We start from the raw sequence: 25,109 nt of genomic DNA, 5'->3' as shown, positions 1-25,109 counted from the left end.
ATATGATGAGATCAGAGGTGAATTTTGATCCTGTATTATCTTCTGATGATATCTTTAGATTTTGGCTGTTAAAAGGTTTGACACAATTGGTTTCTCAACAGGATCATCATCACTATTTGTAGTTGTAGTTGTCTATATCTTTATCAAGATATCTGGAAAATCATCTTTAAGTTAGGATCAAGACATTACTCATTATTAAATTTACATGAATTGATTAGTTGCGACTAAAGTTCCAGAGTTCTAAAGATACTTGGATAGGATTACATACCTAATTTAAATACCTAATTTTAAAGCTGACTGCTCCGTTTTCTGCTTTATCTACATAACATTCCCATTTTGTCTTTGTTTTAGATGAGCCTTGCTTTGTTATTTTAGAGAGAACTAAGGAGGGATCATGAGAACTAAAATATTCAACTAAACATGCATAGTCACAGTTCGGAGCGTGCTATGGGCTTATGCCACAGATACATATGTTAAGCTACATTATGAAACATCCAAAGTATATAACATTCATATAAACACGTACAAGCCAGAAGTTTAGGTCCATTAAATAGAGCAAGGATCGCCATATTCTGATAATCACTTTACGCTGCTTCAGCAAATCCCACTCTTTGATTACCAAAATCAAATACTGTATGATATGGCCCCATGAAGACGTCCCCAAGGATCCTGCATTAACGTAGATCCCATTGAGTGAGAATCAAATCAGACGAATTACAATCCAAAAAGACAACAGAGAATAAAAAAAATAAGAGGTAAATGTCATGGCGCTAGTTGAAGAAATTTTGCGTACCAGAGAGGGCCACGAGGAGGTGCAATATCTATAGCAGTAAAGCCACTAATGCACTGAGCCACAGGGCCTTCACCCACTTTGAGTATGTACTGAATAAACCAAATAGAAACTGAATGAGGACACGAGAATATTCGTGCAAAAAATTTATGCAACTCCCCCCACATCAAATTATGAGCACGGTATAGACCGATCCTTACGTGTAAGTTTTATTCCTGTTAACCTTTTTTTTCTTTTTCCAAATCGTTCCCTAGATGACCGGAGGTTAGAAACAACTTCATATATCAACTAATCCAAGAGTACAACTTTTTTTCTTTTTGCTCTGATGTTAACCTTATACTTGTCGATGTGAAATTATTAGTCATTCAATCAACAAATTAAAAAAAAAAAAAAAAAAAGAGGAAATCCTGCGGCCAGAAGATTTAGTTAATGAGTTTATGTGTGGGCGCCACATAATATATTCCTTCTATATGAAGATCATGGGAATAACATCAATGGAGATTTGAGTTTAGGGATTAAATTACCGTAAAATTTTATTACAAAAAAGCTATAGATTAACGCTGTTTACAATTAATGGAGCTCCCCTAACTTCCTACCTGATGTGGATTATATATATTGGGAGACTAAAGTTGATGTCAATTCTTTGGAGGATCAGATTGATTTCACATGTATACTGGTGGATCAAATTAGGTGTTTACTCGTAGTAAATGTCAATTTATTGGAGGAAGAGATTGATGCCAAATGTGCTTCGGACAAATGTACTTACTACCCATATGTTGGTGTTAGATGACAGAAGAAGAATCACATAATCCCATTCTGATAAACCATTTGACTAGTAAATAATTGTTAGTCTAACATTACTCTATGGAAAACAAGGCATCAATATTTCTTTACGTAAAGTTATGAAATTGCAATTGAGCTGATGTAACAAGGTTTAGCTTGAATTCTGTTCTTAATTTTATTTTTCTATAAAATGGTGTCTCCTATTACTCTTAACTCCTAACGTTCTGAATTTATCTTGTTTTCATTAAATAAAATTCGGTTAAGTGATCAGTCATAAAAAAAAATTAAAGCAACCAATCAGGTTTTAGCCTGAGGAAATCTTACCTCCTCTGGGCGAAGGTCAAAAGTTCTTCCACCAATAGTAAAGGACACTACAGGTAATGAAGAGATATCCCCGCAGCCAACAGAAGATTCTCCCATCGGGCTTGGCATTTTATCGCAAAGCTGCAACATCGTCATGAACCTATGAATCAAGAGGTGCGGAAAGATGCTTGAATAGCAAAATTAAGAGAACCGACTCACTTGATTGACGTAGCTTAGTATCTGATCCTGTGTCTGATTTCGGCTGAGCTGGTTCTGCACCCAAACAACCGCCATCTCACACGCAGAACAACCAGCATCATGAAGACCACCAGATGATTTTCTTGCATTCTCATCCACAACGCTCTCTATGCCCATACTGGGGTGGGGGATGAACAAATAATAAAATGGAAATCATGTGTTAAAATATTAAAGTATTTAAATAAAAAATTGCAAAAGACTCAAAGGAGCAAGAATGTTTTCAGGACTTACTCAACACCACGAGTCCCATCAAAGGTGCACAATCCAATTTGAGAACAGATCTTCTTCGGCTGTGTCTAAAGTATGTAAAGAAAAAAACATAAGAAAACTTTTAAAAGAATATAAGATCTTTCAAATAGCCATTCGTGACAAAGGGCAAGCTAATAAAAAAAATATGGCAAGAACAAATTACAAATGGTACTCACTTCAGCCAAAAGCAAATTCAATATTGTTTGACCATACTCTGCAACGACGGTCTTGCATTCTTGGCTCATAACTCCAGATGCTCCAATTGCATGGTTTATCATAGTTATTATAGCCTACAGTAACAAAAGCAATAAGGGTTCACAGAAACAAGCTATTGCGAAGCCTTTAGTAGACCTTTTTGCGTATGACAATATAAACAGTGCAATGAGAATTATGAATGTCTAAAATCCCCATAATTGTTGAAATAGGTCATGAACCGACAGAGGAATATCTCATGAGTGCTGTAAGAATTTTAAATTGAAACTAAACAAATATTAGTCAATCTATATCTAGCATTTGTTCATACCGTTGGACCAGCCAATAACGAAGTCCCTGAGTCTGCAATGGCTGCACACCCACCAGCACAATATCCTGAATGACAATTACATCAGCTTAGTCAAAATAAATTGAAACTATAACCAATGCAAAGTATACACCACACGAAGAACACATTATCTAAACGTACCAGTGGGTTTACCACCAATAAGTACATCTCCCATATCAAACTGAAAAAGAAAAGAAAATTAACAAAGAGAAAGGTAACGAAAACATTAAGTACAAAGAAAATAATAACCTGCCAATATCCTTTTCTGGTCACAGGCACATAAGTGTGCTCTCCCTTATAGTGAGCAGGGTCAACACCTCCAAAAACAAGCTCACCCCCTTCCTCTTCCTCTGTTTTGCGGTTTAACCAAAATGAAAATACTGGTTCCTTAATAAGACCTTGTTCAACCATGTTGTACCTGACAGGTAATAAGATAAGATAAACACAAGGTGATTCACTAAACTTTGAATAATAATAAAAAGGGCCGCCTAGTATAAGGCTCTCACTATAGGAAGAGTTGGACCAACTAGGTCTGTGTCAAATAAGCAGCCTTAACTTGCCTTTGCAAGAGGCTGATTCAATCAACTTCTAACAAAATAATGAATAAAATTTAAGTCATAAAAAATACCACACTGGAACAGCATTTCCAACAGATATCTCTTGAAATCCAAGTCCCAGTATGCCATCAAACTTGGCTGCCAAAAATACAACACCTGGCTCCCTAGTTGCTTCGATAAATTCCTGGTGGGAATAAAAAGGCATTCTATTAATTACTAATCAATATATTATGAGAAGTCATCTTATACCCTACTCAATTAAAATAAACATTGATGATCAGCAATACAGCCCTTACCTGGTTCTTTACAACTATGTCACCAACTCTAACATTGTCATAGCTAAAGAAACCAGCAATTGCTCCGGTACCATATTGAATAGCAGCAGCAGTTCCTAAACAACAGCAAGAAAAGTATTGTGTTATAGAGAAAGACATCATCCCAGCATCCTTTCTACATGAGCAAAACAACAAGTGGGCCAAAACAGAGGAACATATAAACACAGGTAACAAACAGATATATTCCACAAACCAAATTGCAATGTCAGAACCTACAGACATCCGAATGTTCTATTACCATTAAGGCCCTAACCATATGCTAGATGGCAAAATTTCAAACTTCATCTCTATCGTTTCGTAGAATATATGTTTGTTCCTATTGGCATAATACAGAGATTGAAAAAATACAAGGATTCAAACTACTCTGAAAAACGAAAGAGTATTTGCCAGCTACTCAATTTTCAAATCTTCAGTTTTTAAATTTATGAAACGAGGGAACTTCCACAAACAGTTTTAGCTCAACCACCGGACTAAAAGAACAAAGTTAACTTGAAAGCGTTATTAGAAATGACGAGGAAGACAAACCATTTCTCCTGTAAGTACTTGATCTGCCGGACCTGTACTTAGCATGGAAGTAGCATGCAAGCTGCACCGAAATGCAAAATTACATGAATAAATACGATGAATGATAGCAATTAAATCTGCTAGATATTCATAAGTGGCAAATTAGACATTAGCGTGTAACGCAAAAAAAATTACCGAAAAGGTGCATCTGGATGATGGCACCCACAAATTAGAGCTGCCTGTGTCGAAAATGACAGTGAACTTCTGAGGAGATGTTCCAATGGATATTTCACCATAATACTGAGCATCCAAGTAATTCTTTAAGGCAACAATATCGGTTTCCCCAGTGCCAGCAAAGTTGTTTTGAAGATGAAACTTTCTAATAGAAGCCCGGAAAGAATCATCGTTGGACCCAATTCGAGCAGCAAGCCTGTTGTTAGGGTCCAATTTAATCTTCTTGAGCCCAATCCTACGCAGCCCATCATTGGGTGCACAAGACACAGCAGAAAACAACAGGGTTGTCACAAACAAGCACAACGAGATCACATTCTTGTTGTTCCCCATATTCTCCTATTCAACCAAATTAAGCTTAATAAGAATTGTTACCACGAAAATACTCAAAATTGAAGATGCTTAAAATAATATAATTGACAACAAATAAAAAATAAGAAAGAATAAATAAATAAAAAAGAAGATGAATTTCAAAATATTGTGTCAACTGTCGACCAATAAAAACGATGAAAAAAAACCTAAAAAATGTGATATATAAACAAATACAAAAAATTAAAAAAAGAAAAAAAAAAGACTGAAATCCGGACAAGCGTGAATTTTTCCGATGAAACCTAGATAATAGTTTTTTTATTTGTTCTGTTATCCGCAAAAAGAAGGAGAGCAATAGAAAATTGTTTGAATTCGCCTGGTATAAACAGAATACGAAAAGCGATTACTATAATAATAAAGCACAGTTTCCACCGGAGACAAACTGCGCATGAAAGCAGAATTAAACAATAAATAATTAGGTGAAACGAAAAGCGATGAAAGGACAGTGACACCAGCGTGTTAAAACGAGAAGAAACGCAAGATCATTGTAAAATGAGATGAAAGAGTTAATCGAAAAAGACAGAGAAGAAGAATGAGAATGGAGGAATGGGATTACCGATTATATGGAGAAGAGATCGCAGGAGAGAAAAGAAGAGAAATGAGGGAAAGAGAATGAGTTATAAGCAGTTCAGTGGAGAGTGTCTATTTCTCTCACACACACCTTCCTTGCCTATTTTCTGACCTTACCCACTCTTTATTCCTTTCTTTTCGCCCAATGAGAACGCAAAATCAAACAAGGCGGTGCAATCTTTCAATCCCTACCCTCCATTTCCACACGATCCTGACCCTAGATCCTGACCCAGAGAGGGTTTGGTAACCGCAATTAATGAAGAAAAAGAACCAATTTTCTATATTTATCTATGCATGCAGATACGTGGTGGTTTGGGTTTGGAATACGTGGCTTTTTCAGCACGTCACACCTTTTTTTCTGAATTTAGATTTTCTGCTTAGATTTTGTGCCCTCAGATATTTGTCTCAGATACTAATTTTAATATTTTAAAATATATTAAAAAATTGATATATAAATATTAGTGTATTTTAATATTAAATAAAAGACGGCAAAAAAATCAGTGCTTTCCTTGTCTTACTCATTAATTACTTCTATGCATTTACTAGGGTAAATAGCTTCCGTAGATATTATACAAGAGTTAGTTGTAGTAGTTGGTCAAATCTATTAACTAACTTAAAAGTATAAGCATTCAAATTTAAAGGTATTTAAGTTATAATTAATACACAACAATCAGACCTCATATCTAATTTAAACGAGAGATCTTCAACTATTATTAAAATACTTTAGGCTTAATTTTAGAAACAAATTGTAATTTTCTACGATTTTGCTTAGTTCTTTTACTACAGACAAAATATTCACTTGAAGATAATTGTAAAAAAAATCACATTTTTACGAAAATTGATATTTTATTTATATCGTACTTTTCTTTAGGTGAGTTAAGTCAAGGTCAACAAACGCTACATAGCATAAATCGAAGGGGATGAAAATAACAATATTACTTTTCGCTAGGTGTGTTCAACATGGTATACCTTTTTAATTTGTCATGAGACATACGTAAGTGAGTTTGTAAACGACTCCCTCACAACAATAAAACTACAAATATTTTTTATTTCTAATTCATATATAAAGTTACTATTTATGAATAAATATTAATTTTATTTTTTAACATTAAAAAATTATTATAATATATTTTTAATGTCATTTTATTTATTTTATAGTAATTATAATAATTGTATTAATATCAATTCAACCTTATTCAACTACTATATATTAAATTACTGAATTTTGAATCAGTACCCTAACTAATTTTATATCAGGTGATTTTAAAAAATAAATTTCAAACAAAATAATATAAAGTATTTGTAAATAACTAACTTTTGTAAAAAAAAAAAAACTGCGTAACTATATTTAATAAATCTAAATTTGGTTTATCCTAAAATGAAGAAAATAAAAAAAATATTATAAATTATAAACTAATTTAAGTATTGACTGACAGTATTAAAAATGTTTAATATTATCATCTCATAACAAATTATCAGTAAAGAAAAATGATAGTGATATAGGAAGGTATAACCTGTTTGCATTTTTTTAATTGCAGTCACGACTTGAAAGATAAACAGCTGTGTCTACTAGGAATTCTCATCTCCATTGACATGTAACGCTGGTGCTTTGAAAACAAAAATGGCGACAACATATTTTAGTGTTTGAAATGGATTTCTTATAAAAGTGAGTCATTTTGACTTCTTAGATCAGTTTATTAATTAATTATATGACAGAGTCAGTTTAGTTTATTAATGATTTGACTTATTTTTATTTATTTTTAACTTTTATATAAATTCTAAAATTTTATATCTTTTAAAAATAAATTTTTAATAATTTGATTAAAAACATTTTAAATAAAAAAATTATTAAAATTTTGATATTTTAAAACTTAATATTTTATATTTTATTATTACATTTTATTATAAAATTTACAATAATAAAATTTAATTAAAAATATTTTAAATAAAATTTTATAAAAATTTTGATATTTTAAATCTGCAATGTAATTAATTAGTAAACTAATCTATCTTTGTAATAAATAAATCAAAGCGACCCAATTTTGTACAAAAACTAGTCAAATCATTAGTAAACTGACCATACTATTATAATTAATTAGTAAATTGACCAATTTTTGTAATAAATGGGTCAAAGCCACCCACTTTTATAAAAGAACTGTTAGAAATAGTTTAAAGTGTTAGTCAAAGTTTTATATTAGTTAGAAAAAACAAAGTGAAATATTATATAAGAATAAAGACCTATAATATTATTGTCTTAAAGTTTTGAGATTAAAAAGTGGTGTCAATGGCTTATATGTATAAAAATATTGTCATATATATATATATATATATACTCAATCTCTATAATCTTATAACTCATACCAAATCATATGAAACATAACCTAACAGTGGTATCAGAATCCTTTAGAGTAACTGACAGTAAAATCAAAAGGGGTCATAAGACACCTGAGGACAAATATACCATATGAAAAAAAAGAAAAAAAAACTCACTCCTGAGGAAAGATTGTTGGAAAGTAAAATACTATATAAATGTAAAGACTCATAACATCATTGTCTTAAGGTTTTAAAATTAAAAGATAGTGTCAAATGCTTTATATGTGTAAGACTAATATCATATATATATATATATATATATATATATATATATATATATATATATATAACCACAATAACCTATATGAAAATAGACATATGAACCCAACACCTAGGAATGAACTTAGTTAATTATAAAATTAATTTGTTAGATGAATTTTACGTAATAATAAAATGTATTAAACAAAATTAAAAAATCTAATAACTCCAAAATCTTAAAATAATAAATTGTTTTATTCTTTCTCTTTATATATCATCTCCCTCATTTATATTTTTGTATTACTTCTTATTCATATTTGAATTCTTCTTATTTCCCCCTACGCGCGGCTTGGGATGCAGAATGCGCAGCAAAAGAAGTAATGATAAGAGGACAGGAATTAACATTTAAAGATACCAAAAGTGAAAAAAAGCAAAAGGAGGAGACTGTGTAAAGCAACAGTTGCAGATATTATTCTGTACTAATTCGATGTAAATTTCTTGACCTGAGCACTTTTGGTTCAGAAACCATCAAGTTGTTGGTGCTGCATACATAGTCTGTGATGGGTTCGCGTCTTACCTTCAACCAAAAACCGATGTTATTACTACTACTCCTTCACTCATTGTTCACCCTCACAAGGTCTCAATCCACCACATGCAGAACTTCTTGTGGCCACATTCCCATCGAATACCCTTTTGGCATTGACGACGGGTGTGGAAGCCCCTACTACAGATACATTCTGGTGTGTTCCGAGTCGGAAAAGCTCGAAGTCAGAACCCCTTCTGGGAGATACCTTGTTCACAACGTTAGCTATGCTGATCCGCACATTCTGGTCACTGATCCATTCATGTGGAACTGTGAAGATGGTGAAAACTATCGCCCCACAAGGCCTTTCAGTTTGGACACCAGCACACGCTTCAAGCTTTCCCCTCAGAACGAGTACCTCTTCTTCAATTGCAGTGAGGATCACGTCATCGTTAAGCCAAAGACAATCTTCTGCGAGCGTTTTCCTGAACGCTGTGATTCTTCCTGTGACAGTGGCAGCTACCTTTGCAGGCACATGCCGGGGTGTTCCTTCGCTATGAGTGGAAGTTCTTGCTGCTCTTATTCTCCGAGAGCAACTGAGTCTTTGAGGCTCATGCTCAAGTATTGTACTAGTTATACAAGTGTTCATTGGAGAAACGTTGGGGCTCCTCAGCCTTATGATCAAATTCCTGAATATGGAATCAGAATTGATTTTGATATCCCTGTAACTACACGCTGCCTTCAGTGCCAGGATCCTTCCAAAGGAGGTGGAACTTGCGGATTTGACACTGAGACACAGGGTTTCATGTGCCTATGCAAACAAGGAAACTCCACTTCTCATTGTAAAGGTATGTATGTTTAACAATGATCATTTCTTGAAGTTTATTTTCTATCCACTCTCGGTGTGATCAGAAATTCTTGTAGAAATCGAGAAGTTTATCATAAGATTTTCATACTACATAAACTGTTTGTTTACTTCAGTCACCATTAAGAAGGTTTGCATTTTGAGATTAGCTGAAAAAGTAAAATTGACTGGTTATTGTTTGACTTGGCAGATTATGATGCTGCACGTCATAGTAAAAGGGTTAATGTGATTGCAGGTGATTAAAATAAATAAAGTTAATGGAATAATATAGTTTTTGAAGTGGAAAATTGGGCTCATGTTTGTGGATATGTGTGTTCGAATGTTGTCTGCAGGGACTGCTGCAGCTGTTTCGGCTGCAGGGGTATTTGGAGTTGGAGCTGGTATTTGGTACTTGAAGAAAGTGAGAGCTAAAGCACCAGTAACATGTGGAGTTCAAAGCAACGAGAATAGGCTTTTCTAAACAGAACCAAATAACGTGAACTGCATAATCAAGGACTGTCTCTTCCTTTTGTTACTTTTTTCCCCTTAGCTATTAAGGCTACTTATTTATACAACATTACATAGGCCTTTTTTGCTGGCATCTTTATATGATGTTGGGTTGTATTTTATATCAACTTCATTGAAAGAAAACGATATCGAGTTCATTGAATAATATTCCAAGTCATAATTTTTTTATTTGACACAGTTCTAAACCATACTAACATGCTCTCCCAACAGTACAATACATGGGGCCTGCATTGAGAGTTATTGCAGGCACCATGTATGCTGGAGCAGCAACAAAAGATTGAGTTGGTGAGTAATTTGGAGCACAGCTTCCAAATCCAGAGGGTACAAAATAAGCATCATTGAAAAACAAGTCCTTGGAAGACCTCCATTTCCAACTTTTCCAGTTCTCCTTCACTTCCCTCTTGGTAACCTGTTTTGCATTTGGGTCATTCGGTGCTACATAAAAATTCCCTTCACTTAAAATGGTTGGGTTAGCACTGCCGCCAATAGCATACATTTGCCACTCATCATATTTGTTGTTCACCACATGAGCATAACCAAATCTCACCCTGCATTTTCATCCACGCGAATAAGTGTTTATTATTTTCATAGAATATGCAAATTCAATCCATACAAAAATCAATCTCACCTTGGCATCCTCTCAGTTAGGCCACTAGCAAACTGGTTGAAGGCTATTGTCACTTTCATTATTTTATCCTTTGTGAATTGGTCACTGTGTCCTAGCAACATAACCTGCAGGTACGTTTATCAGTAATTATATTATTGCATGCACATGAACAAGAATCTGGTATAAGGCATCAGACAAAAAAGGAAGAAGTAGCTGTTTTGTTCAACTTACTTTGTCGTGCTGAGTAAAGTAATTGTTGGAGATGGTAATGGCGGTTGAGGCACGAATAACATCGATTAAGCCATCGGTGGAACGAGCCAGAAAACAGTGATCAATCCAAACATTGGTGGAATCAATTATGCTGATGGCATCTCCATCTGAGCCTAAACGATGGCCAACATGGTTCGGAGTGCTAATGCCAGGCTTGGCCGGTTCGCAATCATGGATGCTAATGCCATGTATGATAACATGGCTAACATTTGATATTGTAATGCAGGGTCCATCAGCAATCTCCACTCTCGCTCCTCTTCCATCGATGGTCTTGTTGCTACTCATAATAAGCTCGTTTTTTAGTGTAATGACCATGTTTTTGTCAAAGATGATCCAGAGTGGCTCATTTTGGATTGCACCATAACGGAGTGTGCCTGGTTTTGGGTTTGCAGGGTCATCGGAGGGATCGGAGACACGGTATATTGCACCGTATTTGCCTCCTGTGGCGTCTTTGCCAAAGCCAACTGCACAATCAGCCAAAGCTTGGCGATTTGAGCTCCAATTTGGCTTGGCCCTCCAGCAAGAGTCTATCACGTTGAGCAATGGTTTCTTAGGAATATACTTTGAGGGAGTGTTGTTGTAGTAGTAGTTGTTCTCTGTTGAATGAGCAATGACAATGGTTGAAGCAAGGTGTAGCATGAAGCATGAAAGTAGGAGGGGTGTAGTTGACGTAGCCATGGTTTTGCGAATGCAACAATTTCACAGAATGGAATGGAATGAGGTGATTTAATAGGTGGGGAGAAGGTTATGCACACAATTTATGAGTTTGTCTTAGAAATGCATTTTTTGGTTTAGATAACAAAATTGTGGCTGCACAAGCTTGGCTTGGTTGACTTGCTAATTATAATCTTGTTATGATACATTTTTCATTTCATGTATGAATAGCATTACAATGTAATGCTTCAACGGACTCGGAAGTTCAATGCTCCTCACAAAGATAATTTATTTATCAAATATTTCAGAAACATCATTACGATTTCCTTACCATATTGAGAAGACAAATATGTCAAAAGCTGGTATGCTATCTCTTCAATGTTCTAATTCATTAGAGAACTTTGTATAACTCCAATAAAAAATAAATAAATCTTCTTATGGTTACATTTTTTTTAGAATGATTATAATAAAATTATCTCTATAATATAGTTTACATGATAGGATAATAATCTAAAATTTATTATGTATCGTATTTCAATTTGGATAATGTATCTGTGTCTGACACATATATATGTTCAATACTTTAGAATAAGTTATCAATACTTAATACTTTTCAATGAAGTATCTAATTTATAAAGTCGTAGTAAATTTTGAAAAATGACCAATTTATATGTCAATTTATAAACTAAACATTATTGTCAACTAAAATAGTTCAAAAAATTGTAATTGATCCCTAAATTAATAACTAAAATAGTTTCTATTATAAATTGTTTTTAAATTGGTCAATAACATTAGTTACAAAGGTTTTGCCTACCATGGTCTCTAATTAGGAAATTGATCTATAACATATTTTTTGTTACAAATTACAATAGTTTTTTTATGGTAGTACTTTTATGATGACGATAATATATTTTTTATGTTGAAGACTTTAGTACATATGGTTTTAATTTGAGTTCACATAATAAAAATTATATATTTGTTATGTTTTTAATAATTAATGTACACCTTTTAATATTCATATATCGCATATCTATCATTTATCATATCCTATTATTTCTAAAATAAACGTATCAATATATTGAATACGTGTTGTATCCTATATACATATCCTATCCGAACATCATAATCTAAAACTATATTATTTTACCTCATCAAGGCATCAAGGCACGTGTTCTTTAATTTTTCTTTCTTTACTTAATATTTCTAAAACTTACATAATATATGGTTAAGATCGAGCGCTTATCACTAGACCAAAAACTATATAACTATAACCATTAGTGAGGCACAACTCTTTTTACTTAAGAGTATAATAGTTTAAGCGTTACGGTTTGATTGTGACTCGGTTCACTTGGTCTCTACCATAGGACAATTGATGGCACATGTATCATAATATTAAGTATTAAAATTTCATAAACGAATTACAAAAGAAAATGAGCTTAATGAAAAGATTGTTTTACATGCATATATAAAACACTTAAAACAAGAGTAGCAGAAGTTATGAAGTTGTGGTCTCTGCTTTATTGTGATCATACATATATTCTGGTCGATAATCATATCTTACGCATAGCTGCACATTCCAAAGACACATGAACTCTCAGCATTGCACTTGTTGCCACATTTCCCACAATGTTTCTTGTTACTCTTAGGATTCACGCACTTACCTTCGCAGCATATCTTTCCATAGCCGCATTTCTTTCCACACTTCCCGCAGTTGGAACCATCTCTGGACAAGTTCACACATTTTTTCATGCAGCAATCTGATCCTACGCTACCTTTAATGTCACACACATTTGGGTATTTGTCACATGTCACCACCACCCTCTCAGAAAGGAATCTGTTTTTCACTTTTTTTGCTTCTTTTGCTGTCACAGAAATCGCCAAAGCCATTATTAGCATGGCCACCAGGAAGAGGGTCTTCAAGTGCTTCATTTTTGTGTGTTAGCAAAACAAGTTATATGCTCTGATAGATATACAAAGATGGTACAAGTATTTATAGACAAGTATGCATGTTCATGTCATGAAGTTGGTATATATAATATTATATTATATTTTTGCATTACTTGTTTTCTTGAAAAATTTCCATATACGTATTGATTGGTTAATGCGGTGGTCCAAATTTGTTAGGCTTGTTTGGCAACAATTTCGAACTTCATCCATACTGATGGGTTATATCTAATATATTTTCATATATATGGTTATGGTTATAGTTATGCGGTCAGTCATTCCGAACCATCAGTTCTGATACCACTGTTGGTTATATTTTTTTTCATATGTTTTGGTTATAGTCATGGTTATTGAGAGATTGTGGTTTTATATAGTTATATGACATTAGTTTTATACGTATAAGACCTTTTTCACACCACTTTTACACAAAAAACTTAAGACAATGTTGATATGAGTTTTTATTTTTATATAATGTTTAACTTTTTATTTTATCCAATATTGGACTTTGACTCACACTTGGACTATTCCCGACACATACAAATAAGTTGAAATCAAATGTAATTGAAACGCTAGTTTTTGCAGAAAGATTTGTAGTTTCTAATTAATCTCCATCGTCTTAATCAAAAACAGTATTGTTGTATAATTCTGCGTACGTAAACCAATAAACAGTTAGAGTGCCACCATTCAGTTCCAGTAGCCATAAAATTTTGACAATTCGATGTTGTAGAAGATGGCGGAAGTTGAATCTCAGAGTTGGCCATTGGGCAATAAAAAAAAATCGATTTTTATTAAAATGTTAATTCAAAATTGAAACCATTGGCAGAATAATAATCAACCCTTGTTGAAACTTAAAAAATAATGTTTTGCATGATATTTAATAGTGATTTTAGGAAAATATAACATCGACTCTTTGGGGAAATAATTTTATGAGGCTTACAGTACAATCCCGCGTTTGGCTTTCGTAAGTGATTTTCTAAACCAAACTTTGAAGTAGAGAGTATCATTAGGTTCTATAGTCAAACTTTTTAGGTGCCAATGTATATGGTTAATCAATGTTAATCAAATACAATGCAAGTTTCCTTTAATAAAAAATTGGGCAGGATTTAAAACTCGTTAGTCAAATACGTAAACAAGATTATGAAGCATGAAGGTTTTTTCTCAGTTTCAAATACATTTAATCAATATTGAAGCACACAATTGCAACATGACACTGTTATGCACAAACAGTTTCATTCAAGAAAGATTGTTAGTACATCAATATTCACATCATCCGTGAGAGAAACCTATACTATACACTCCTTTTTAACATTAATTAATATCTATAAGTTTTAGTTAGAAATTTCATTCTGTTAAACTAAACAATTAATGAAGCTTTGTACTAAATTAGATCCATGAGAATGATTTACTTGGCTTCTGTCATCAAAACATTTGGTATATAAAACACAAAATTATGCTGTATTTTTTATATAATTTTATTATCTAAATTTATTATTTTCTATCCAGTTATTATTGTATAAACATTAATCAATAAATTATATTATTTGTTAATCTCAATTATATTACACATAATTATTAATTCAATGAATCATAATTTTGGTTTTTTTCGAATCGTCCGTGTGATGGATTGGAAGTTTATGGATTATTGAGCGTAAATTATGGATCAGAACATTCACATGTGTGGATTGAAATGAAGTATCACTACCTATTCAGGATAAGGTAGTATCAAAAGAATGATAGTTTAAAGAGAAAATATTATATATAAATTTCGAAAATTTTCCGAATATATATATATATATATATATATATATATATATATATATATATATATATAAAGAAACAATATGTATTTTATAAAATAAATTATAAATTTAAGAGTGGATTTTGTGACGTCCCATTTTAATAGATTAAACTACTAAATAAAATATCACACCGTTATAATAACGAGAAGCATTCAGATGAACATACAATGTAGGGGAGATAACTATTACAGTCATCCAGAAAATACTGCGAAAACGGATTTAGGCATGCCACCATACCATAAACAGAAACAAATCTAAAGTTTAATAGTTGGGCAAAAGAAATGCTCTAAGAGCATGGTATTACAAGGCACTAGGGCCATGGAACTTCTTCGAAAGCCACCTCAACGGGCCCACTAGGCTGCACTGCTACCACCATCAGGCCTACCTCCAGAAGTATTCCCATCTGCTCCCACCAACGGTGATCATCGCAAAAGAGAAGACACAACGGAAACATACATAAAGTGCAAGGGTAAGCTAGTGTAACTTGAAACTTATCATATTGTAAAGGGATAAGTGCATAAACATTCACAGGCATACAACACAGAGACATACAAGTCATGTTATGGCAAACAAGCAAGACACTATGACTCTATTATCCGGATACATATACTAAGATCGGATTCACTGGACGCTTGCACTTGTGGTGGCCTCTACTGCTCTGCAGAGCCATTGCCAATGGGTTTCACCCTACCACACACAAGGTTAGCCTTTAAACGTCTAAGGCCATTATCCTGCCAAAGACTAGGGCCTCCCGCTACTCTCACCACTTGGGTCAGTTTGCTCTACTTGAGACTCACTGACCCTTTAGAGTTTCGGGATGCAATCCTTACTTGAATCCTTATCTTAATATATACACTACACGCCACCATAAAGTCTCCCCACGAGACTCATGGAATTATGCCTATTTCACACCAACCTCATGGCTCATATCACATAACCACCACTTGCAACCTCAACATTTATTTCTCATGCTCATTATCAACCATCCAAACACAACTTCATACATTACTCATGCTATCATTCATCTCATACTTTATAAATGCATACCAAGACATACATATATCACAAAATAGTATTCATCCCAAATAAATGTGTGCCAAAATTTAAGTACCTGCAATTCCATACAATCAAGCATAATCCACAACCATAACTCTTACACCAAAATTCCAAAGAAAATTTATTATCATAAAACCAAAATCATTGCAGTAATGCGTGACACATTTCTCAAGCTACAGATATCTAATTGACGATCCAACCGGTCAAACCATAAAATAGCATGTTGTGAACCAAATGTCAAAATTTGAGCTCAATCCAACGGTTAATGAGTCAGAAAATTCAATTTTTCTAAAACTGCGCATATCAGAAAAATACCCAGTCGCCCAGCGAGTCAAGGAACTCGCCCAGCGACTGTGCGACGCATCAGAATACGAAAAAAGACGTCAAACATCACAGTTTCATGAATATTTGAACCCCTAACTCAGAAATATACCAAAACTAACATTTTCCAATCATTTAAGCATAAAACATAAACGAAAACAAACCACATATTTCAAAAACGCGAAAAGAACCTAGCTTCCCTTACCTCGAGTAAACGGAGCTGAGGGAAAAAGGGCACACAAAGAGAGAACGGAGCAGCTATAAGGAACTGTAAACATCGTAGATCAAACGTAGGACGAGATTAGGGGCAGAACCAACTTAAGACCAACTTAGTGCATTAAAAGGGACAACGAAAGAGCTTGAGTTTCGATCTGTACTTACAAGGAAGCGGTTCGATTCACTTTGAGGGGAAACGGACTTTGCCCTAGCAGAGCTCCTGCTTTTCTTAGAGAAGTTGAGAGGGGAAGGCTGCCTTTCTGAAACAGAGATGAAGTGAAACTGTGAAGGGCTGTTAGGGTAGGGTGTCCTACTGAAGGGCTGGCCTTGGGCCTCCGAAAAGGCCAGGCCCAAACTCTATATACTGAAAAAGGGGCTTACAACATCTCCCCAACAACAAAAATTTTTCGTCCTCGAAAAAATTAGACTTACCAGAACAGATGTGGGTATGAACTCCTCATGTCCTCCTCAAGCTCCCAAGTACAGTCACCTGTCCTCCGGTCCCAGATGACCTTCACGAGACTAGTGGCTCTTCCTTTGCGCTCCTTAACTTGGCGATCCTCTATAGCCACGGGCTGTACCACTACCTGGAGATTCTCCCTGACTTCCACCTCCTCCGCCTCTAACACATGTGATGGATCAAACACGTACTTCCGTAGCTGTGAAACATGAAAGACTGGGTGTAGATTAGCCAACTGGGGTGGCAATGCAACCTCATAAGCCACGGGCCCTATCCTCCTCAAGATCTGATACGGACCCAAGAACTTAGGTGACAACTTCCTTGAGCGGATAGCCCTCCCCACACCAGTGGTTCGGGTCACCCTCAAGAACACGTGCTCCCCAGCCTCAAACTCTAAGGGTCTCCTTCTTCGGTCTGCATATGCCTTCTGCCTACTCTGAGATGCTTGCAACCTGTCTCTCACCAACTGCACCTTCTCTGTGGTTTGTTGCAACAACTCTGGTCCAACCAAAACTGACTCACCGTCCTGGTACCAACACAAGGGAGTCCTACATCTCCTCCCATACAAAGCCTCATAAGGCGCCATCCCTATACTTGCTTGGTAACTGTTGTTGTAGGTGAACTCCACCAGCGGTAACACTTCATCCCAACTGCCAAGGTGGTCCAAGATACATGTCCTCAACAAGTCCTCCAAGGACTGAATTACCCTCTCTGACTGGCCATCCGTCTGAGGAAGATAAGCATAACTCATCCTCAACTTGCTACCCATCGCCTCCTGCAGTGCCTGCCAGAACCTGGAAGTGAATCGGGGGTCTCTGTCAGACACTATGCTACTAGGCACTCCATGAAGTCTCACTATCTCTCGGATGTAAAGCTGGGCCAACTTGGTCATAGACATCCTGAGATTCACGGCCAAAAAGTGAGCACTCTTCGTCAAACGATCCACCACTACCCATATAGCATCATGTCCTCTCACGGTGCGAGGCAAGTGGGTAACAAAATCCATGGCTATGCTATCCCACTTCCACACCGGAATATCTAGGGGTTGAAGCGTTCCACCGGGCTTCTGATGCTCCACCTTAGCCTTTTGACAAGTCAAACAGGCCGATACAAACTGTGCAACCTCCTTTTTCATGCCCTGCCACCAAAAGTTCTCTTTGAGGTCCTGGTACATCTTAGTCATGCCAGGGTGCAGACTAAGACGACTCTTGTGTCCCTCCTCAAGGATCAACTTCCTCAACTCAACATCTTCTGGTACACAAACTCTGCCTCTGAACCTCAACACACCAACACTGCCCAAGGCAAACTCCTTGGCCTGATCCGTCCCCAGTAGCTCTTTTACCTTCTGTAGACTAACATCCCTTGCTTGTCTTTCTCTGATTAAGCCCAAGAAGTCACTAGATATAACTAAGGTGCTACACCTAATGAATTCCGGCTCCAACTCAAACTGTAGCTTCATGTCCCTGAAACTCTCAAGCAACTCTAACTCTTTCATCATCAAGTGTGCCACATGCACTGCCTTCCTACTCAGTGCGTCTGCCACCACATTCGCCTTCCCTGGATGATAGAGAAGCTCGAAGTCGTAATCCTTTAAAAACTCTATCCACCGCCTCTGCCTCATATTTAACTCTTTCTGATCGAAGAGGTACTTCAAACTCTTGTGGTCACTAAACACACGAAACTGTGCACCATACAAGTAGTGTCTCCATATCTTCAAAGCAAAAACCACCGCTGCTAACTCTAGGTCATGAGTGGGGTAGTTCTTCTCATGAACCTTCAACTGCCTTGAAGCATAAGCCACCACCTTCCTCTCTTGCATCAAGACACACCCAAGGCCCTGATGAGAGGCATCACAATAAACCTCAAAGGGTTTACTCACATCTGGGATTACCAACACTGGAGCATTCGTCAGCCTCTGCTTAAGCTCCCTGAAGCTCTTTTCACATCTATCAGTCCATGCAAACGGTTGATCCTTTCGGGTTAACTGTGTCAAGGGTGCTACTATCTTGGAGAACCCCTCTATAAATCTCCTGTAGTAGCCAGCCAAACCCACGAAGCTCCGAATCTCAGTCACTGATTTGGGACACTCCCACTGTATCACGGCCTCTACCTTAGCTGGATCCACAGCTATACCCTGAGCTGATATCACGTGCCCCAAAAACTGCACCTCTCTCATCCAGAAGTCGCACTTCGACAACTTGGCAAACAGTTGTTTCTCCCGCAAGATACCAAGCACTATCCTCAGATGCTCGGCATGTTCCTCATGCGTCCTGGAGTAGATGAGAATGTCGTCTATGAAGACCACGACAAACTTATCTAAAAACGGACGGAAGATCCGGTTCATGTAATCCATGAACAAAGCTGGAGCATTAGTCACACCGAATGGCATGACAACATACTCATAGTGCCCATATCTGGATCTGAAAGCAGTATTCTCAACATCTTCTGCCTTCACCAAAATCTGATGATAACCTGACCGGAGATCAATCTTGGAGAACACCGACGCCCCATGTAGCTGGTCCATCAAATCATCTATTCTCGGCAAGGGGTACTTATTCTTGATAGTCAGCTTGTTCAGCTGCCTATAGTCCACACACAACCTTGAGCCACCGTCCTTCTTCTTCACAAGCAAAACAGGCGCTCCCCACGGCGAAGCACTCGGCCGTATAAACCGTTTCTCAAGCAATTCCTCTATCTGCTTCTTTAACTCTACTAACTCTGCTGGGGCCATGCGGTAAGGAGCTATCGATACAGGTCCGGCTCCTGGTACCAAGTCTATGGAGAACTCCACTTCTCTTCTTGGGGGCAAACCCGGTACCTCTTTGGGGAACACATCCTCAAAGTCCCTGACCACTGGTATCGCGGTGATCCTCTCCTCCTTCTCGACTTCTATCCTGGCAAAGACCATATAACACTGCGCGCCGCTCTGAATTTCCTTCATTACCCCATGAAAAGACAACAACTCGGGCTCCTCTGAGTTGGAGAACAACAGCTTCTTCTCTCGACAGTCTATGAGAACACGGTTGGCAGAGAGCCAATCCATTCCCAAGATCACATCTAGTCCTTGCAGAGGGAGACATATGAGGTTGACTTTGTATACGCGTCCCTCTACCTCAACTGGACATCTAGCACACACCGAAGAAGTCCTAACCAACCCAGATGCCGGAGTAGATACCACGAGATCAAACTGTAGCTCACACACCGGCAGACTCAACTCCCGCACACAAGACTCTGACACAAAAGAGTGTGTCGCCCCGGAATCAAAAAGCACACAACAAGACTTGCCAGATATTACACAACAACCAATAACAAGGTTACCTGAACCTGCTGCCTCTGACCCGGTCATCGCAAAGACCCTGCCTGTAGCCTGAGGCCTGCTGCCTCCTCCTCTCTGCTGAGTCTGGCCTGAACTCTGACTCGGAGTGTGTGGTGAAGGTCGTGCAACTGTCCTCCTCAGAGTGGGGCAATCCCTACCAAAGTGGCCCTCTCTGCCACAATGGTTGCACCTGCGGAAACCTGATAGCTGCGGACAGAAATTCTTCCCATGCGGCCCTCCGCAATGATAGCACTGAATCCTGCTGGGCGGGGAAGAAAAGCCTCTAGACCCCTGTGGCTGTGGATGAGGCCTAGCATAAGGCTTCCTCTTCTCTTCAACCCTCGGCCTGGACCCAGATGGTCCACTGACTCTCTGCTGTGGCTGTTGCTGAGCTTCCACCTCTACCTTCATTCGCTCAATGACCCTGGCCTTTTCCACCAAGGCCGCAAAGTCCTTAATGGACAATGGAGCTATCATCAGGCGGATATCTCCTCTGAGACCATTCTCAAACTTCCTGCAACGCCACTCCTCATCGAGCGGCATGGTGTAAAAACGCCCCAGATGCTTGAACCTCTCGGCGTACTCAGCTACTGACTTGTTCCCCTGCGTCAGCTGGAGGAACTCAACCTCCTTAGCGTACCTCACGCTATCAGGGAAGTACTCTGAAAGAAACCTCCTCTTGAAGGCTTCCCATGTGATATCCTCATGCTTCTCTTCCATCACCAGCTTCATGCTAGCCCACCAATGCTCAGCCTCTCCAGTGAGCATGTAGACAGTGAAAGCCAGTCTGCTCTCATCGGGGCACCTCTTGGCATCAAAGATGCGCTCCATATCTTTCATCCATTGGTCCGCCTGATCGGGACTCTTCTTGCCATCAAACTTGGTAGGTTGGTGCTTCAAAAAGTCTTCCAAACTCCATTCAGGGGGTGGAGGTTGGGGATGAGGACCATACATCTGAGCACCAGCAGCATTCTCCCCTAACTGACGGAGAGCATCCACGTGCTGCCTCTGAGCATCCTCTGCAGCCTGCCTAGCAGCTTCCATCTGCTGCATCATGAAGTTCTGCTGCTCGAGAGAGGCTTCCTGGCGCTGCATCGCCACCTCATGCTGTTGCATCATGGCATTGCTTTGCTGAGTCAAAGCCGCAGCCATGGCCTCGATCGCCCTGGCCAGATCTTGTCCGTCGCCTTGAGGGGGTGGAGTAGGAGCGATACGCGGGGGTGCCATATCACTGGACACACAGAAAGCACCATCAGAACTTGGTTAGATTGGAAACTCATCGAAACATGACAGGAAGACACAACGAAAGCTAAGCAAACACATAGCCCACAGACACTTAGGAACCAGGCTCTGATACCATAAAAGTGTGACGTCCCATTTTAATAGATTAAACTACTAAATAAAATATCACACAGTTATAATAACGAGAAGCATTCAGATGAACATACAATGTAGGGGAGATAACTATTACAGTCATCCAGAAAATACTGCGAAAACGGATTTAGGCATGCCACCATACCATAAACAGAAACAAATCTAAAGTTTAACAGTTGGGCAAAAGAAATGCTCTAAGAGCATGGTATTACAAGGCACTAGGGCCATGGAACTTCTTCGAAAGCCACCTCAACGGGCCCACTAGGCTGCACTGCTACCACCATCAGGCCTACCTCCAGAAGTATTCCCATCTGCTCCCACCAACGGTGATCATCGCAAAAGAGAAGACACAACGGAAACATACATAAAGTGCAAGGGTAAGCTAGTGTAACTTGAAACTTATCATATTGTAAAGGGATAAGTGCATAAACATTCACAAGCATACAACACAGAGACATACAAGTCATGTTATGGCAAACAAGCAAGACACTATGACTCTATTATCCGGATACATATACTAAGATCGGATTCACTGGACGCTTGCACTTGTGGTGGCCTCTACTGCTCTGCAGAGCCATTGCCAATGGGTTTCACCCTACCACACACAAGGTTAGCCTTTAAACGTCTAAGGCCATTATCCTGCCAAAGACTAGGGCCTCCCGCTACTCTCACCACTTGGGTCAGTTTGCTCTACTTGAGACTCACTGACCCTTTAGAGTTTCGGGATGCAATCCTTACTTGAATCCTTATCTTAATATATACACTACACGCCACCATAAAGTCTCCCCACGAGACTCATGGAATTATGCCTATTTCACACCAACCTCATGGCTCATATCACATAACCACCACTTGCAACCTCAACATTTATTTCTCATGCTCATTATCAACCATCCAAACACAACTTCATACATTACTCATGCTATCATTCATCTCATACTTTATAAATGCATACCAAGACATACATATATCACAAAATAGTATTCATCCCAAATAAATGTGTGCCAAAATTTAAGTACCTGCAATTCCATACAATCAAGCATAATCCACAACCATAACTCTTACACCAAAATTCCAAAGAAAATTTATTATCATAAAACCAAAATCATTGCAGTAATGCGTGACACATTTCTCAAGCTACAGATATCTAATTGACGATCCAACCGGTCAAACCATAAAATAGCATGTTGTGAACCAAATGTCAAAATTTGAGCTCAATCCAACGGTTAATGAGTCAGAAAATTCAATTTTTCTAAAACTGCGCATATCAGAAAAATACCCAGTCGCCCAGCGAGTCAAGGAACTCGCCCAGCGACTGTGCGACGCATCAGAATACGAAAAAAGACGTCAAACATCACAGTTTCATGAATATTTGAACCCCTAACTCAGAAATATACCAAAACTAACATTTTCCAATCATTTAAGCATAAAACATAAACGAAAACAAACCACATATTTCAAAAACGCGAAAAGAACCTAGCTTCCCTTACCTCGAGTAAACGGAGCTGAGGGAAAAGGGGCACACAAAGAGAGAACGGAGCAGCTATAAGGAACTGTAAACATCGTAGATCAAACGTAGGACGAGATTAGGGGCAGAACCAACTTAAGACCAACTTAGTGCATTAAAAGGGACAACGAAAGAGCTTGAGTTTCGATCTGTACTTACAAGGAAGCGGTTCGATTCACTTTGAGGGGAAACGGACTTTGCCCTAGCAGAGCTCCTGCTTTTCTTAGAGAAGTTGAGAGGGGAAGGCTGCCTTTCTGAAACAGAGATGAAGTGAAACTGTGAGGGACTGTTAGGGTAGGGTGTCCTACTGAAGGGCTGGCCTTGGGCCTCCGAAAAGGACAGGCCCAAACTCTATATACTGAAAAAGGGGCTTACAAATTTAAATCCCATAAAATATGTATTTTATGAAACCATCCTTAATTAACTTTCCCTGCATTAGACGTAAATGAATAATTTAACTACTGATAAAAATATATATTTTATGAAATTTGTTAAGACTTAAGTGAGTCCCATAAGATATAAAAATATATTTAACATATTTTGTGAAACTTGCTTACAAAAATGAAAGATAAAATTAAATTTTATATTAAATAAAAATACTAAATAATATATAAGAAAAAAATTACAAATTCACTATGTTTAAATTTCTATTAAAAATTAATGTAATATTCTTAATGTCAAAATAAATTTTCTTAGTACAACTCTGAGAATTAAGATCCACCAAAACTAACATATTAAATTCATTTTATGACACGTCTGTGAAAGCCATGCTGGAATGAAAGTGGCATGTTAACCTATCAAAGAATTGTCTCCTTTGGTAATTAAATTATTTGTACAGTTTACCATTTCTTTTTCAAAAGAAAAATTGGTATAAATTATTGGTTGTGGTGGGAGCAAGCTTTAATATAACTGCATTTTGGTGGGACAGTGTTATGAGACAAGGGAAGATGAGATGCAACTGAGACTCCTATTTTTTACCTGTTACGGTCTTATTCGTGAATATCCACAGATACAAAAAATTTTACCATCTCTACTTTGAATCCTTACTTACAAAGCAATTAATTGAGTGCACATTCTATTGTCAAATTTCTTATCCATGTGCATGGGTCCACATCCATGACCTGTGCGACTGTGATTGTTCTTCAATTTCAACTGAGCCTTCCATTAACTGAACAAAACATGGGATAGGTGGAGTTGCTTTTGACAGAAAACCACCCTATTATTAACTTTGCATAAACAAGAAAGGTTTTAACTTATGCAACGTGAAAAAATTAGTTTCTAATCTCTCATTTCCAAATCAAAGGCGGCTGGTAGAGAAAGTGGATAAAAATTTCATCCGCCTAAGTTTATCATCATGATCTTACTAGTTTCAATTAATATTTGATCAATAGATTTTATGAGAAATACAAGCATACAGTAGAATTTTTAAAAACAGGAATTTTGCTAACAAAAACAAGCGACAAGCGCCTTCAAATTTACGTTCCATCAAGATAACATTAATAACTGTGCCCTCAAGATATATATGTTTGCTCGGGTTTCATATATATCACCATCGGTGGAGAGAAAAATGAAAAAACATGTAAGGTAAAAAAAAATTAAGAATAAATTCACCGTTCTAACCTTGTAAAA

The 25,109-nt window shown here is 37.2% G+C and overlaps 3 protein-coding genes across 4 annotated transcripts; 1 reads left to right on the top strand and 2 right to left on the bottom strand.

Annotated features, from left to right (window-relative positions):
* Nucleotides 1-392: 392 nt before the first annotated feature.
* On the bottom strand, nucleotides 393-5,733 carry LOC114178140 (aspartic proteinase). The gene is made up of 14 exons (XM_028063871.2): nucleotides 5,477-5,733; nucleotides 4,516-4,890; nucleotides 4,342-4,402; nucleotides 3,778-3,872; nucleotides 3,553-3,665; nucleotides 3,174-3,342; nucleotides 3,066-3,105; nucleotides 2,907-2,971; nucleotides 2,560-2,673; nucleotides 2,366-2,430; nucleotides 2,096-2,252; nucleotides 1,898-2,017; nucleotides 794-882; nucleotides 393-669 (listed from the first exon to the last, which is right to left on the bottom strand). Exons 2-14 carry the CDS (start codon nucleotides 4,882-4,884, stop codon nucleotides 585-587), a joined length of 1,542 nt encoding a protein of 513 aa, XP_027919672.1. The 5' UTR covers nucleotides 4,885-4,890; nucleotides 5,477-5,733; the 3' UTR covers nucleotides 393-584.
* Nucleotides 5,734-8,491: 2,758 nt separating this feature from the next.
* Nucleotides 8,492-10,101, top strand: LOC114179461 (wall-associated receptor kinase 2-like). 2 transcript variants are annotated; one of them, XM_028065809.2, is made up of 3 exons: nucleotides 8,500-9,432; nucleotides 9,640-9,684; nucleotides 9,782-10,101. In XM_028065809.2, exons 1-3 carry the CDS (start codon nucleotides 8,622-8,624, stop codon nucleotides 9,907-9,909), a joined length of 984 nt encoding a protein of 327 aa, XP_027921610.1. In that variant the 5' UTR covers nucleotides 8,500-8,621; the 3' UTR covers nucleotides 9,910-10,101. The 2 variants fall into 2 exon arrangements, with proteins under 2 accessions (XP_027921611.1, XP_027921610.1); XM_028065810.2 differs by lacking the exon at nucleotides 9,640-9,684 and having other exon boundaries at nucleotides 8,492-9,432.
* A 35-nt stretch (nucleotides 10,102-10,136) lies between these two features.
* On the bottom strand, nucleotides 10,137-11,519 carry LOC114179916 (putative pectate lyase 2). Its single transcript, XM_028066420.2, has 3 exons — nucleotides 10,795-11,519; nucleotides 10,585-10,688; nucleotides 10,137-10,504 (listed from the first exon to the last, which is right to left on the bottom strand). The coding sequence occupies exons 1-3, from the start codon at nucleotides 11,509-11,511 to the stop codon at nucleotides 10,147-10,149; spliced, it is 1,179 nt and encodes a 392-aa protein (XP_027922221.1). The 5' UTR covers nucleotides 11,512-11,519; the 3' UTR covers nucleotides 10,137-10,146.
* Nucleotides 11,520-25,109: the final 13,590 nt, after the last annotated feature.

This window comes from Vigna unguiculata, chromosome 3 (genome assembly GCF_037176805.1).
Source record: "Vigna unguiculata cultivar grain cowpea cultivar isolate G323 ecotype 2 chromosome 3, ASM3717680v1, whole genome shotgun sequence".
In the NCBI taxonomy this organism is placed as follows: Eukaryota; Viridiplantae; Streptophyta; class Magnoliopsida; order Fabales; family Fabaceae; genus Vigna; species Vigna unguiculata.
The sequence above is the reverse complement of the archived record's forward strand: the minus strand, read 5'-3'. Positions and strand labels throughout refer to the sequence as shown.